This window comes from Strigops habroptila, chromosome W, assembly GCF_004027225.2.
Source record: "Strigops habroptila isolate Jane chromosome W, bStrHab1.2.pri, whole genome shotgun sequence".
NCBI lineage: Eukaryota > Metazoa > Chordata > Aves > Psittaciformes > Psittacidae > Strigops > Strigops habroptila.
The window spans coordinates 22306346-22323543 of record NC_044301.2 but is presented as its reverse complement, the minus strand read 5'-3'; the positions used below and the strand labels follow the sequence as shown (position 1 = coordinate 22323543).

Here is a 17198-nt window from a genome sequence, read left to right as displayed (position 1 = left end):
AACCTCCCCAGGCAGCCAGCCCAGAGCTGGGCCCCATCCCAGGAAGGAGTTTTGCAGAGGTAGAAAAGCTGTGAGGACCAAAATGTTTTGAGAGTCCTCAGAAATAGCGGTGATAACAAAAGGTGACTCACTTTGGGGAAAAAAGGCAAACTGATATTATATGTGTAGGGAAACAATTAAAACCAAATATAATTAAGTAGAAGGGGAGGGAGAATCACAGCGATGATTATCAGAGAGTAACAGCAGCATCAAAACAAACCACTGCACTTGTAATGCATCAAACCAGCAAAAAAGTCACCATCCCTTTGGGCCCCTGACAGAGACATGTCACAGATCAGAAAAGCGCTTTCTGCTCAAGGTGCCTGAACAGAGAGAAGACTTTCTTGTGTTATCCATTACCACCAGAGACTCCTTATCAAAAGGCAGCAAGGGAAGCCACCTAGCCCTCAGAAAAAAACAAAAGAAAATGTAACAGGGATACAGTAGACACCATCGTATTGGATGGGAGGAAGAAAGGCAGAGAGCCACCTGCACACCCAAAGTGCAGCCCTGCCACGGAGGACGCGCATTTCCTACACTGGCAGCACTGGGCTGGGAAGACTCGTCGGTGAAGCCACACAGAATGTGCTGCTCTCCTGAAGGGCTGGAACAGCCAAACATACCAGCAAAGTTCAAAACCAAGACAAAACAAACATGACAGAAGAGAGAACTGAAGCCCAGGAATGTGCATATTTCTGCTACATAGTGCTGACAGCCAAGACTACAGCAAAACAAGACTAGGAGTTTAAAACTCACAGAAAAAAGGGAAGGATCAGCCTGCTGGAAGGAGATCATTTTACACATTAAGTAATTACACTGAATAAATTAAAGCTGAGAAACAAACTGCTGTTGTGCCCTGCATGAGGCTGATCTTGCCTGCTGAGAGGCCCGCCCCTGATGGATGCCATGCTTGCAGCATCCTGACGTGCCTTCCCCCAGGATACGTCCTCAGCCCAGCCGCTGGGGTGGGGTGACAGGACCACCCTGCTGTATATTCGAGTTGATGTTCTGATACCATAACGGGATCAGAATAAATGGGAGATGAAAGCACCTGATCTCCCCCGTGGGTGTACTGCAGCCAAATCCAACTCCCATCACTGTGGGTCCAACCAGACCAGCACCTTGCGCCCATAGCCACTAGCACACCAGTGAGGAGTGTCTGCTCAGTTCTGCTCAACAATGGGCTGGAAAACTGTGTGAAATCAAACAGCTCAGGTCAACGAGACCTCCAGAACGGATCAGGGATTTCCCCTGATCCCCCTGAATTCTAGAGTCTTATCCTTACTTGTATTTTTAAGCTTTGAAATAAAATATGATAAAGAAAATGACAGTGTCTTGTTTGCTGTTAGTTTTTGTTGAAGAACCAACAAGCTTAAAGGAACCTATCTCAGGCCATTTGAAAAAGTAAAACACTTTTAGAACGAGACTTCCCTGCTGTCCTAGGTTCAGCTACAGCAGTCATTTTTTTCTCCTTCTTAGTAGCTGGTGCAGTGCTGTGGTTTTGACTTTCAGCCTGGGAACAACGCTGATAACACCGATGGTTTTAGTTGTTGCTAAGTAATGTTTACTCTGACCAAGGACTTTCTCAGTCTCATGCTTTGCCAGGGAGGAGGGGTAGTTGGGAGGAATCAGAGACAGGACACCTGACCCAAACTGGCCAAAGGGGTATTCCATACCACAGCATGTCATGCCCAGTATATAAACTGGGGGGAGTTATCTGGAAGGCCCAGATCGCTGCTTGGGTTGGGCTGGCTATCAGTCGGCGGGTGGTGAACAATTGTATCCTCTCCCCTTGTTATTTCCCTTATCATTATTATTATTACTGGTAACAGTAGTAGTTTTGTATAATACCTTAGTTACTGGACTGTTCTTATCTCCACTCATGGGAGTTACATTCTTTTGATTCTCCTCCCCATCCCTCCGGGAGCGGGGGGAGGAGGAAGGGGGGGGAGTGAGTGAGCGGCTGCATGGTTCTGAGTTACCGGCTGGGATTACACCATGACAGTTCTTTGTGGCGCCCAATGTGGGGCTCGAAGGGTTGAGATAATGACAGATCTGACCAGGGTGTGGATAGCCATATTTGTGATAAGCATTCACTGTTTCGGATTAATAGTCACTCCTCACAATATTGATTTATTGGCTCTCAGAGTTGTTGCGCTTGATCTCAGAGTTTCAGCATGTTGTACCTTACTTACAGCCACTATTTGCTGTTTTAGTGTTTATCGGCTGGGGGGCCTGGCTAAGGTTATTGTTTCACTGTACTTCATGGTAATGACTTGTAATACAATAGACTCATTGATCATGAAACTGGTCTGGCTTGCGTTCCCAGGGTGGTCATCACCTCTATACTTTGGGAGGTATATAATGAAATATTTTAGCAATTGCATATCTTTTTTTTTCTCCTCAGGGAGTCAACCTACGAAGGAGGCATTCCCTTACACTCCCTGCTCCCCCACCAGGCTATTTACAACAGCATTTAAGAGTTCTGAAGGTTGTGGATGGCCTTTGAATACCCTTGAGACCTGCCTGCTGATTGTGCTGGGGATCAGCACGTTGGCACACATATGGAGTGTGTTTTACCCATGGCCATCCCACCCTGGGAACATCCTATTTCATCTGATCTCGAAAGAGCAGTATCGGGTTCAAATCTGGTCAAGGGTTAGACAACAATATAGGAGGACCACCAAGAGATTTTCCCTGAGGCTGGACAGTCATGAGTGGCAGGGTGTGTGGGATAGCAGGGGCAAGTATCCAGGCCAGTGGGCCCCTCCAGTGCTTTGGAACTTGGCCACTGAACAAGTGCAACATCTGGAAAAACTAGTAAAACACTTAAACGAGGTGTGCTGTCGTCCTGGTTATACCAGAGAGGGACAAATCATGGCAATGTGCTGGGGCTTGGCCTACGCCTACAGAGCCCTGCTCAACACTATCCAGCACCTTCAAAGGGAAAAAAGTGTCTCTGGATCTGATGGCAAAGCAACAGACAACACAGCTACTCCAACTCCAAGCGCTGCAGCTACACCAATCCTATTGACAAGCACAGCAACTACTCAAACCCCAACAGCAACAGACAACGCAGCTGTGGGTGTTACTCAACCCCCAAGCACAACAGCTGTACCAACCCTAGCAACAGACACTGCAGCCACTCCAACCCTACTGGCAGACACTGCAGCCACTCCAACCACGGTGACAGACACTGTAGCTAAACCAAATGGCCAATTTGTGCCAATATCGGTTGCCCCTGTAAGCAAGGGGAAAAGCAAACGAGAGGCACAAAGAGCAATTAGTGCAGTGAAGAAAGATGAAGACCCAAAGCATTTACTACAGGGGACAGCATCTGAACAAGACTTACTTCTACGTGAATCAGAGGAAGAGGAAAAAGAAGAGGTGACTTCTCGACCCCAGACCTCGACCAAGCTGCGGAATATGCCAAAAGATTTCACCCGTCTTCCAGGGGAGCACATCGTCACATGGTTGCTCCGATGCTGGGACAATGGGGCCAATGGTCACAAACTAGAAGGTAAGGAAGCCAAGCAGCTGGGATCACTTGCTAGGGAAGGGAGAATTGAAAAAGTGATTGCAAAAGAGAAACGAGCCCTCAGCCTTTGGAGGTGGCTCTTGGCAGCTGTGAAGGAAAGGTTTCCCTACAAGGACGATGTTATGAGTCGCTCAGCCAAGTGGATCACGATAGAGAAAGGCATCCAGTCCCTGAGGGAATCAGCCATTATAGAGATGACCTATCCTAGGCTGGATGCCGGGAATGCAGCTGTAGATCCAGATGAACGTGAATGTACACGACCCATGTGGTGAAAACTTACACGGAGTGCACCATCATCATATGCCCACACATTGGCATCAATGACCTGGAATGACGTAGCACCACCAACAGTGGATGAAGTGACTCATCAACTCCGAGAGTTCAAAGACAATCTCACCCCTTCCATCATTTCAGCTGTGGAAAAAACTGTCCCAGGAGTTCAAACAATTGAGAGACGATTTATGCGATCTATCCAGCTCCCCACGTGTACCAACCCATGTCTCAACTATTAACAGAAGGCGCCCTACTGCTCAAAAAAGAAAATATAGGAGGCACATACCACGGGCCACCCTATGGTTTTACCTGCGGGATCACGGAGAAGACATGAGAAACTGGGAGGGAAAACCTACCTCACTTCTGGAGAAAGGGGTGCGTCAGTTGAAGAAGAGAACAATGGTCGAGGATGATCCTCGTAGGAAAGCTGCTGCTCCAGTCTCTGGTGAGCAGTTTCCCAGATGGAGTGGAAGAGATGATTTTACTCCAGCTCCTGTGATAAGGAATACTAATCCCTTTCTACAAGACATAAGCGGACAATCTTATGATCACTGTTAGAGGGGCCCTGCCTCCAGCCAGGTGGAGGAGAGGGACATTCGGGTTTACTGGACTGTGTGGATCAGATGGCCTGGCACATCAGTCCCACAGAAGTATAAGGCTCTAGTAGATACCGGTGCACAGTGTACCCTGATGCCATCAAAGTATCAAGGGGTGGAACCCATTTGTATTTCTGGAGTGAGAGGAGGATCCCAAGAGTTGACTGTACTGGAGGCTGAAATCAGCCTGACTGGGAAGGAGTGTCAAAAGCACCCCACTGTGACTGGTCCAGAGGTTCCATGCATCCTTGGCATAGACTATCTCAGGAGAGGGTACTTCAAAGACCCAAAAGGGTATAGATGGGCTTTTGGTATTGCTGCCTTGGAGACAGAGGAAATTAAGCAGCTGTCCACCTTGCCTGGTCTCTCAGAGGATCCTTCTGTTGTGGGGTTCCTGAAGGTCGAAGAACAATAAGTGCCAATCGCGACCACAACAGTGCACCGGCGGCAATATCGCACCAACCGAGACTCCCTGATTCCCATCCATAAGCTGATCCGCAGACTGGAGAGCCAAGGAGTGATCAGCAGGACCTGCTCATCCTTTAATAGCACCATATAGCCAGTGCAAAAGTCTAATGGAGAGTGGAGACTAACAGTAGACTATCGTGGCCTGAATGAAGTCACACCACCATTGAGTGCTGCCATACCAGACATCCTAGAACTTCAGTATGAACTGGAGACAAAGGCAACCAAGGGGGATGCCACAATTGATATTGCCAATGCATTTTTCTCAATCCCTTTGGCAGCAGAGTGCAGGCCCCTGTTCGCTTTTACTTGGAGGGGCGTCCAGTACACTTGGAACCGACTGCCCCAGGGGTGGAAACACAGCCCTACCATCTGCCATGGATTGATCCAGACTGCACTGGAACAGGGGCAAGCTCCAGAACACCTGCAATACATTGATGACATCATCGTGTGGGGTGATACAGTGGAAGAAGTTTTTGAGAAAGGGAGGAAAATAATCCAAATCCTTCTGAAGGCCGGTTTTGCCATAAAATGGAATAAGGTCAAGGGACCTGCACAGGAGAGTCAATTTTTGGGAATAACATGGCAAGATGGACGTCGCCAGATCCCCACAGATGTGATCAACAAGATAACAGCAATGTCTCCACCAACTAGCAAGAAAGAAACACAAGCTTTCTTAGGTGTTGTGGGGTTCTGGAGAATGCACATCCCAAATTACAGTCTCATTGTAAGCCCTCTCTACCACGTGACCCGGAAGAAGAAGGATTTCAAATGGGGCCCTGAGCAACAACAAGCCTTTGAACAAATTAAACGAGAAATAGGTCATGCAGTAGCCCTTGGACCAGTCTGGACCAGGCAAGATGTGAAAAATGTGCTGTATACCGCAGCCGGGGAGAATAGTCCTACCTGGAGCCTCTGGCAGAAAGCTCCAGGGGTGACTCGAGGTTGACCCCTCAGCTTTTGGAGTCGGGGATATAAAGGATCCAAGGCCAGCTATACTCCCACTGTAAAAGAGATACTGGCAGCCTATGAAGGGGTTCGAGCTGCTTCAGAAGTGATTGGCACTGAAGCACAGCTCCTCCTGGCACCCCGGTTGCCTGTGCTGGGCTGGATGTTCAAAGGCAGGGTCTCCTCTACACATCATGCAACCGATGCTACATGGAGTAAGTGGACCGCGCTAATTAAAGAACGAGCTCGAATAGGAAATCCCAGTCATCCAGGATTTCTAGAAGTCATCATGGACTGGCCAGAGGGCAAAGATTTTGGAATGTCACCAGAAGAGGAGGTGATAAGTGCTGAAGAGGCCCCACCATATAATGAACTGTCAGAGAGTGAAAAGCAATATGCCTTGTTTACTGATGGGTCCTGCCCTATTGTGGGAAAGCATAGGAGATGGAAGGCAGCTGTGTGGAGTCCCCTGGGACAAGTTGCAGAAACTGCTGAAGGAGATGGTGAATCAAGTCAGTTTGCAGAGGTGAAAGCCATCCAGCTGGCCTTGGACATTGCTGAACAAGAAAAATGGCCAGTACTTTATCTCTCTACTGACTCATGGATGGTGGCAAATGCCCTGTGGGGGTGGTTGCAGCAATGGAAGCAGAGCAACTGGCAACGCAGAGGTAAACCCATCTGGGCTGCTGCACTGTGGCAAGATATCACTGTCTGGGTGCAGAACCTGGTGGTGAAAGTACGCCACCGGGAGCAGGGGGAGGAAGAAGAGGGGGAGTGAGCAAGCAGCTGCGTGCTTCTGAGTTACCGGCTGGCCTTAAACCATGATACCTGCAGTGATTTATCAAGACTTTTAACAAAAAAAAAAAAAAATTTTTTTTATATGGTCAACAGACCATTTTCCCTCTCAGCTAGTCAGCTTCTGCACTCTCAGTACCTGCAACGTCATAATCCTGGCAAACATACAAGGAAAGATAAAGTTTCCGAAGTAAAAGACAAGGTAAACACATATTTTTAAAGCAAACAAGGGTTTCCAAGATTGTTCTGTGTATCAGAAAAGGGCACAGATGTTATCTCCTCTCTGTCCATTTTGCTTTAAAGAAAACTCACAAACCATACAACACTTCAACATATCCTTTCGAAATCTGAATGTTTTTTTACAGCAGAGCACCGCAGAGAAGCGGATCAGCTCTGAGAGCTGCTGTCCCCTCCAGGGTGGTGTGGCAACCACAGCATGCTTTCCCTGTCACCGTGACCTTTGGGAAAGCATGTTCCATGCCCTCCACTCCACTGGGCTGCTTAGTTCACACACTGGTCACTTTTTTCCATGAGACTTAATTTAACTCTTACTGAAAATTCTCCTCTTTTACTTTCTGGGTATTTTGCAACTATTTCACATCCTTGTTACTAACATGAATAACAGCAACGCAACCCAGGTCTTAATTCAAGAGATATTTCTAAGACCCACACGTATTTTCCTCCAGTGGTGCTGCTTTCCTTTCTCAACGCCTTTAAGCTAAAATCACTTTCCTTGTCTCTATGCACATTAATTGAGGAATGCCAGTTCCTCAGAGCACTTTTCTGTAAGATTTAGCCATTTCAACAGCAGTCCTGGAGGGAAGTCCTGGTTGAAGCCGAGGAGGGCTCTGAAGGGTTTCGCTGGCATCCCCCCAGCTCCAGCATCTTCACATCCCTGACAGCACATGCACCAGCTGACTTGGGTAGGCTCTCCTCCTCCTCCTCCCCCTCCTCCCTCCAAAGAGGAGTTAATGACGTCCTGCTTTTCCCCAACATAAAAAACTTTTTAACCCTTTAAATGATTAAACAAAGTACAATTTCTGTTCTGCCCAGCCTAACTGTCCCCTTAAGGCACCTTTTCCTCTTGCTAGATTCACAGCTGCAATCCCTTTCCTATTATCTGTCCTTTCTGTATAAGTATATGCTTCATCCAAGCCTTTCACCTTCTCCACCATGTCAAGAGGAGACATAGCAAACAGACTGACGCTCACCCCTTCTCCTGCCCACCCCTTTCAACTAGCTCCTCCTCACGATCCAATGTATCTGAAATACTAGAAACCAATGAACAAACTGGGACAGGTTTGCACCTCAGGACCTCACTTGATGCATTGCAAAATATCTATTAAAAGTATAGTACACAAGTTTGTTAGAGCTGTCCTAATGTGATGGTATCTCTAGACACTCAAATATTACAAAATGAAGAACACGTGTAAATATTTGGTGCTTCAGAGCTACCACCCACAAGCCCCATGAGGCAGAGGTATGCTAGATGCTGCAGGTATAGCAGGGTCTTGTCCTACCTCAGGGCAGCCGGGACTTTCATAACACATTATTGATAAGCAATAAGCATCATCCTCACAGCAGGGAAGAGAAGCAAGAAAGCCACCGAGCTTGCCATGGAACTGCACGGAAGGTCTGATACTGCTAGTCCAATCCTGTGACACAGAGGAGGCAAGAGCCTGACCCTGTGCATGCAAGGGAGGCAGCACTCACCAGCCTCAGCTGCTGGACACTTCTGGATGGTGAAGATCTGTCCCAGGTCTTCCTCTTCTTCAGGAAGACCCTTCTGGAGGCGCTGCATCTTCCGTAGGTTTTCACTCCGCTGGTGCTTCATGGATCGCACGTGCTGGATAAGGTTCAGCTTGGCCTTGGTGGAGTAGTTACAGAGGACACAGTGGTAATAGCAGCTTTCACCCTCAACCCAGCTCTCGTGATGCTGAAGGTGCTGTGAAGAACAAAGTAGAGATGTGAATTTCCTTTACCATGTCTACTCTCCCTGGGTTAGTCCGCTGTAAATTGCTAAAAGCCACCTGGGAACTAAGTAAGAAACCACATTTTGACAAAGACACAGTAAGATCAAGCCTGTTTATTCTCAAGGTACCACGCACGCTCCCACTTAGAAGCAAGAAAACATAACATACTGAAACAAGCACAGAAGCAAAAATTGAGATAGGCGAGATCATCTCCTTCAGTGAAAGAAAATAGCAGATCCAACATTAACAACTGTTCACGACCTATGTGTGGTTAATTCTTTCACATTTAAAGCTTATCCTGGGAGGAGACCCAACTACATGTCAAACAGATAAAATTAAATTTGATAAATTCTCATTGAAAACTAGGAAGAATAAAATCAAAACAATCCTAGAACACAATGAACCCATCAGATCGAGAGGTCCTAGAAACAGCATATGGAAGCAGAGCACGTGTGCCATCCTATCCATCACCCAGCACTCTGTTCCCTGACATCTAGGTTTTACTCCCTTGGATGTGGAAGAAAGCAGCAGCCTGGCCTGGAAGACAGCTGTGACAGTGATCCAGACTGAGAAGCCCATGGTGAGCATGCAGCTGGGTATCGCCACAAGAGGTTAGCACTTGGGAAAACCCCTGCCCCCTTCTGAAGCTGTGCTACCACAGCCAATGTGGCTAATTCAGGAGTATTATACCTGGATTATTTAACAAAATCTATCAATTGTCTGGCACAGAGGTCCATGCTAGGGAAACAAACAGCTATTTTATGTCACAGATCCCAAGGATGTGGCAATTACTTGTCAAAAGCAGAGGGAAGAATTCAGTGCTTACAGCTATGCTGGCTGCTGTGGCACAGTGGCCAGGCAGCGGCAGGGCTGAGTTCACAGTAACTGTTCCAATTCCCACAGTAACGCTTATCACGAGTGGAGGACAAATGGATACCAAAGTCGAATGACACAAGACTCATCAGTGAAGACCATTTGGTGCTTCCACCACACACCTACATTTCAGCTACACAACAATCCCTGCCAGCTCCCACCGTCCAACCCCAAGACCTCTTTATGTCTTCTAGGTCATCTCGTGAAACTCTGTCCTCACCATGCACTTCACCCAAGACACATAGTACAGTGATTTGGACATGATCTCAAGGTTCATTAATCAAAAATATTGCCTACATGCAGCCAGGACCTTCTGGTAAAAAATCTGATGGGTATTATCTCAGTTACAGCTAAGATAAAAGACACATATTACCCAGTGCTGTGTGCTTAGCTAACATGGAGGAAGGAGAGCCCTCTGAGTCTAAAAATGATTAAAAATAGGATAGGAGCTGATGCTGATGTTTCTGATTGGAAGGGTGAGGGAAGAGAATAAATGTATTCTAGATCTGGCTAATTAGACTGGCCTCTTTTGGGATCATGATGTATTTAATTAAATTCACTGTAATATTTGAAGAATCCACTAGGGCGCTAATCCCACTGGTTCCCTCAAAAGACTTTTTGCTGTTTTCCCTCATAAGAACTTCTTCTTCCTCTCATTTCTATTGTTTGCATGCATTACCCTCTTCCTGAGCCAGAAAAAGAGAAACGGCTTAAGACATAAAAAGCTAAGGTTAGCGAGCTGGTTGCAAGAGCCACATAAGCATTGCATGGCCCAGCTTAACCAGCCTTGCTCTGCCCCACTTAGGTCCAACCTCTGCAATAAAACCTCCCTTCCACCCCATCGTGCTGTGGGCTGGGGGGGGGGGGGTCTCGCTCCAGGAGATACATGGCAAGCCCTGTCTTCCAGCAGTCAGGAAGCCCTCGTCCTGAAAACACCACGTTCAAGCTTAGGCAGTGCCAACAGGCTCAGGAGCAGCTTCTGCAAGAAGGTAGAGGAAACCCCTGGTGAGCAATTAGTGAAAAATCTGGTCCCAGGTTCAAGGAAATACTAAGGACATAGTCTCTGTGGGAACCAGAGGCACAGTCTGTACTGCTCCCATTTAAAAAGGGATTTTAGGAAAACATTTGTTTTAAACAGTTTAATAAATGTGTCTTATTTCCTGGTCTTCTTTTGCTCCCACTCCACGCATGTTCAAATATCCCTTGTGATAGCTTCACCTGCCTGTTGTGCCTGAGGGTGCCAATACCACCAAGTCCACCCTGGACATGGCACAACATTGCATGCCTACCTCTGATTCACATCAGTCTTCCAATGGAGGAGAGGAGCAGGCCAAAGCAAGACAACATGATGGATGATCAAGTACTAGCTGTGAGTTGGTGGAAACGATAAGATGCTGGACAAGTACATGTAGTTATTGTCCATCACACCGTTAAGCTTTCCCCTTGTGAGAATTTATCCATATCACAGAAAAAAAATTCAAAATATTAAACCAGAACCTTGTTAAAAGGCAAATCAACTTGAAAATCAAAAGAATATATTGTTCTTTGGAAAACCAACCAACTTCTGTCAGAGAACATTGATTTCTGCAAGTCTGGGGGGAGGGTGTGTGTGGTGTGTGGGATGTGTTTGCCCCCTCCCTCTCAACGATAGGAAACTTCCAACATCTGGTTCTTCATGCATGGCATGCAAAATATTGATCAGGTTTAGTCAAAGCTCTGCTTTAAATCAGAAACAGAGGAGCACTCTGATGGCAACCATATGGCTCACAAGTACAGCTTCCTGGGGGACACGGACTGTTCCTGTACGTACGCTAACCGCAGCACAACACTGTGCCGCTCCCAACAACTATCCATACACACACATCAAAATTCAGCCCGTCTTCCATTGGGGAAGTGCTCGGGTCTCTGGGCAAAGCTGCACGGTGATTAGGGCAGGAGGATCCTGCTCAGAGACCTCACCTCCTCCATCTGCTGTAACCCCTGCACTGCCTGCCCCCAGCCTCCACAACCCTTCCTGGGGGAACACCAGCTCATCACTGGTTACAAACACCCCAGGTCTGGCAACTTCATCTCAACATCAAGAGCCATCCACTGCAGCTCTGCCCTGTGCGCCCCAGAGTGGCTTCAGCCCTGCCCCACATGATCTGCCCCCCCCAAGAGCATTTTGGGACAGTTTAGGGAGTATTGCAGAATGACCTCCCCCTTCCTCTGGGTTTGGCTGGAAGAAGTCGGCACCATTTAGAAGGTCTGAACATGAAGAAGGTTTAAATAGATAAGATTAAAATTATAACTTGTGCTTATACGCACCGCAGAGCACTGGGGGCCAGCAGACAGCAATTAACCTCTCTGGGGATTGCACTGTGCACAGTCCCCTTCCCCGAAACCTGGAGGAGGGAGATGAGGGCACCCAGGTGGTGTTCACACCAGTGCTGCCCACGGCTGCCAGCGCAGCATCAGCCACAGCAGGAGAAGGGTGCAGGGGGCGCAGGCACAGACTGACAAGTGCGGGAGAGGCACGAGCACGAGCGAGCACACATATGCCAGGACACGCTGACCTGCACCGGGCTGGGGAACTGACTTTCCAGCCTTCACTGTCTAACACCTGGCTTAGAATTGTTTTCTTCTAATAAATAATAGCATAATAAATGTTCACAGCACATGAATATAGAAATCTGATTTTTAAACAAAGGAATGACATTATTTTCAATTCTTCTTTCTCTCTACCTCCATCCTTCACATACCCCAAACTTTGTTTATTTTACCATCTCTCTCTTCCCCATCTAACACTGCCTCACCCACACTATTTTTCAGTAATCATGTAATTTAATGTGACAGCTGTATTAATCCGTCTGACTGCAGGCAGTCCTCACCCCTGTGCCATGTACTCAGACTACGTTCTTCGGAGACGAGGCTGGTGTAACCAGGACTGAGGATCCATGTTGCTGCTACGTGAGAGACTGATCTGAAATCAGAATCCACTGTCCATTGTCTCAAAGATTGGCATGAGAAGCTGAGATGGGATTCCACCTATCTTTTGTCTCAGAGATGGGTGGGAGGAGTTGAGATAAGACTCTTCCACTGTCCATTGCCTGAGGGATGAGTGGGAAAGAGCTAAGACCTCCAGGATTGGTGTGAGGAATTGCCCATTATCCCAAGAATTACCTGCAGTTGAAGAGCTGGCTGCAAGACCAGGGAAACTGGTCCACCAGTGTAATAGGTGACATGAAGAACAGAGGTACTCCCCCCAACTCATTATAAAAGGGGGAAAAGGTAATCACCATGAGGCACATCCCCAGGGAGCCATTGCCATGAGGATGACTCCAGAAGGACACCTCCATGAGGACACTCTCCACCGATAACTACTATGGACCCTGAGGGACACCCTCCATGAGACATCGCCATGAGGGCAACTCCGCGAGACACACTCCATGGGGTACCTTCAAGGGGACGACTCCAGAAGGACGCCTCGACGAGGACACCCACCTCCAACGACTACTGCGGACTCCTGGAGGACACTCTGCTCCGATACCGACTACGAACCCTGAAGGACTCCCATCACCAACGACGACGGATTCCCGGGACACTGCTGGATCCACGGTGGTGACTCTCTCTCTCTCTGCATCCCGAATCCTTGCTTCATTTCCATCCTTTTTCCAATCTATCCTACCGCTATCGCCTTTATTACAGTAATTTCCCTCTTTTATAATAATTGTCCTTTCGTAATAAAGAAACCGACCGATTACGGTACTTGACCTCGTTTGCGTCTTAATTTCACTCTTGAGATCACGAACTGAAACAGGGTCCGGCATTGGGGTTTTCTCCAATCGGACCCTGACATTAAATTGGCGTCACGGACAGGATCCCTTGCAGTGAAAAGTACCATAATGTCACGTAAAGTGTAAGGTATTACGCGTGTACTTCTCAGGGATGTAAGGGGTAGATTTTGCTGAAACAAATGTGCTGCCTCCCTGAGACGACTACCCCAACCTGTTGCTGCATTTCACTTGCTTTGTATTACGTGCGTACCTCTCAGGGACTTAAGGGGTGGGTTTTGTGTGCTGCCTTCCTGAGACGATTGTCCTGCATTTCACTTGCTTTGTATTACGTGCGTACCTCTCAGGGACTTAAGGGGTGGGTTTTGTGTGCTGCCTTCCTGAGACGATTGTCCTGCATTTCACTTGCTTTGTATTACGTGCGTACCTCTCAGGGACATAAGGGTGGATTTTGTTGAAACAAACGTGCTGCCTCCCTGAGACAACGGCCCCAACCTATTGCTGTATTTAACTTACTATGTATTACGTGCTTACCTCTCAAGGACTTAAGGGGTGGATTTTGTTGAAACAAAACGTGCTGCTTTCCTGAGACGACTGTCCCATTCAGAAATGAATAGCAGCGAATCTGCCCCTCAGGGCAGAGATGTGTTGCATGGTCTTTTAGAGAAACATAAGGCTCGCCCCTCTCTGCCAGGGGTAGAATGGGCCAAGAAAAATTGGCATAATTTGCAAAGTGTGACAGACCGAGTAAGCGCCCTGCAAAAGGACGCAAAACTCTGGCCCGGAAAGGGTAAATCGATTGTCTGGGCCGTACTGGGTGCCAGCTTGGCTGCTGCAGTAGAGGCTAGAGAACAACAACAAACAGCTGACTCTCAGTTCATACAAACTTTACAAGACCTGGTCCGAGCCCTGCAGGACCAGGTAGTTAACTTAAAAGAACAATTAGACAAAGAGAAAAATCAGGCTAACTACTTGCAATTAACCCTGAAAGAGCAACTCCTGGCAGAGAAAAGCGCCTCTCCGCTGTCCGAGAAAACAATCGAATACCCCCACAGTGACCTGGAAGAGGGGAGACTAAGGTTAGAAAAATTAAACGTTCCTGCTGCTTCTCTCCGACCCTTGAGAAAAATTGAATATACTTACAAAGACGGAGAGGACGAATTCCCACAAATTACCACCAAAGAGGTTCCGTATACTGCTACGGGATTAGCTAAACTTAAAAAGGAATTCGGTTGTACGCCAAAAGAATCAGAAACCGAATATGTTTGGAGAGTATCGCTGTCTGGGGTAGATAAAATTTTACTAAGTGAGAAGGAAGCTGAGGGATATTGGGGGCCAGGAGTATTTTTAACCACCGGTGACCACCGCGCACCCTGGTCCTTAACTCAAAGAGCAACTTATTGGGCTGGAGGACTTAACCCTTTGGAAAGGGGAGATCCCCTCTCCATCACAGGGACAGTCAACCAGTTGGTAGAAAAAGGTACAGAAAGCGGCATGTCTGCAAATAATGTACGACCGGGAACTTAAGACTTAAACAGGAGTCCCCGATGATGATACCAGTCGATCCCGAACGTGTGACTCCCCTCATTCGGGGTCTTCCCGACTCCCTGAAAGCCGTGGGATCCAATTGCAGGGAAAGATACAAGCAACATCCCAAAGTGAAAGGGCCGTTGCTGCCCTGGAAGGACTGCTATCACCTGATCGAAAGACAGAAAAGAAAGTATGGATGTGGGGGGAAGTTGCCCAGGAGTTGATTAATTATGGGAGAAAGTACGGTCCCGTCAATATTTCTAGTAAAATTGATACTAAGGGACTGAGGCGAACAGAGGTAAAAACCCTTCCTTGCCTGACTAATGGGAAACACCGGACACCCCCTACTTGCCCAGAGGGTAGAAATATTCCTAATAAAAGGCAAGGGTTGCGGACACTGGGGTGGCGAAAGGGTGTTCCTAAAGATTTGATGGATGGATTACCCACTGATAAATTGGAAAAGCTGGTGTTAAGAGTGGCCCGAAATAAACCCCATGGGCCCTAAAGAAAAGGAAAAATGTGGAAGGCCCCAGTGCCCCCACCACTAACTAGCTCCACCCCTTGATTGTGAGCAGAGGGGTGGAGGGTGGATATATATTTGACAGCTCACTGAAAATAATTAAGGTGAATTACTTGTTTTGTGGGACCTGATCTGGTGCCACATTTTTCACTTACTTTGTATGCTTTGTACGCTTTGTACGACCTCATAGAGAACTCAACTCATAATGCTATTGCCAACTGTCCCACAAGATTTCACAAGATTTCACAATTTTGTTAGATGGTTTCTCCCTTGGTTGGGAGTGAATTAGAAAAAATTATTCTAAATATATCTGCAGTAATTAAAAACATTGAAAGCAAAATTATAGATGCTATACAGGCATTACAGATTGAGGTATCCAGCCTCTCCTAGGTGACATTACAAAACTGTCTGGCCCTTGACTTGCTATTAGCTTCCCAAGGAGGTGTTTGTACAATTATAAATACAAGCTGCTGCACATATATGGATCAGAGCAGCAAAATATCTACAGATTTGGCTGAAATTTGGGAACAGACAACTCTTGCACCAAGTCACTAGAGATGATATATCATGGGTTTTGAGAAGTCGTGGTACAAACTTACCTCAGGGTACCAAATTGGACATGGTTAAAGAACTTGTTTGTAATAATTATAATAATAATTATTTGTGTTTGTACCCTAGCAGGCATGATTCAATGTTGCTGTTCACAATGGTGTTTCAGAATTAAACATGGGAAAATAATATGAGATGAGGTTATAGGATATATGTGTATCCTGTAAGCCTCAAAGGGGGGAATTGTAAGCTGAATTGCTAAATTGTAAATTAAAACTGTTAGAAATCATAACGTTTGATTAACAGAAGTTTAATCAAGTTTTAATCAATACATACATATATAGCATTCAGCCTTACTGATTTGGTTGATTTGTGTCTTAGGTCAGAGAGACCTAGTACCTAGGATATGGACATAGATTTATGAGACTATTCAAGCGATATCCCTATAAGGTAGTGGTTTGGAAGGAACAGTACTTTAAAGATTATTCAAGTAGAACTTTTAATTGTGTTAAGAAACAGAGTTGTATACTAAGAACCAGTCAAGGAGAGAGAGAAGAATACTGGCGCAAACACAATCGTTGGGATTTATCCAGGACCCTAAAAGGTAAAAAGGACATAGCGAGGAAGACGTCTTACTTCATCTGAGGAAAACTACTTACTTCATCCTGAGACCCCTGCCCACGACCACCAGGAGGCACTGCGCAAGCGCAGAACATATGGAAATGACTTTTATACTCATTATAATACGAAGCGGGGATGAGTCATGAATATGTATCAGCATATTGGGAGAGGCGATGCATATGTAATACTTTACAGGATAAATTGTAAGCACGTTGTGACGGTCTTTGGAACCAGATTTGGGTGCGTACCCCTGGTTCCCGGGGCCTCGAAATAAAGCACCACATATAACCTCCTTAGAGTGGTTATGTGTTCATTCTCTCGGCTAACAGTTTTGGCGACCCAGATGGGACCTCGCGAGCATTGTTGAGGCGGCTCGCGCATCGATCCAGCTCCAGCCGGCACCAAGTGATTCTCGGGGAGCCATCGACCGCGACCGACCTCCGGTGCTCTCGACGGACCAACGGTATTGGTAAGAGACGGTGCTTTATTATTCGGTATTGGTACCATTTTCTGGTCTGGTAAGAGCCTGCCTGTTAGACACGGCGAAAGCTGTGCGTGGTTGGGCTACGGAGCTCCAAGGGGAAGCCTAGGTGCCGTCCGTCAGACAGTGGCAAAAGCCCTGCAGGTTCGGCAACAGTGGTCTGGTCTGGTAAATTATTTGGTATAAAGCCTGCAGGTTCAGGCAACAGTGGTTTGGTTTGGTAA

The 17198-nt window shown here is 47.0% G+C and overlaps 1 protein-coding gene across 1 annotated transcript in view; it reads right to left on the bottom strand.

The window, feature by feature from the left end:
* LOC115619129 (zinc finger homeobox protein 3-like) overlaps positions 1-17198 on the bottom strand; it is a 141040-nt gene that overhangs the window by 84059 nt on the left and 39783 nt on the right. Inside the window, exon 3 of the mRNA XM_030511174.1 lies at positions 8368-8599. Coding sequence (XP_030367034.1) covers positions 8368-8599 — 232 coding nt within the window. The remainder of the gene's footprint in view (positions 1-8367; positions 8600-17198) is intronic.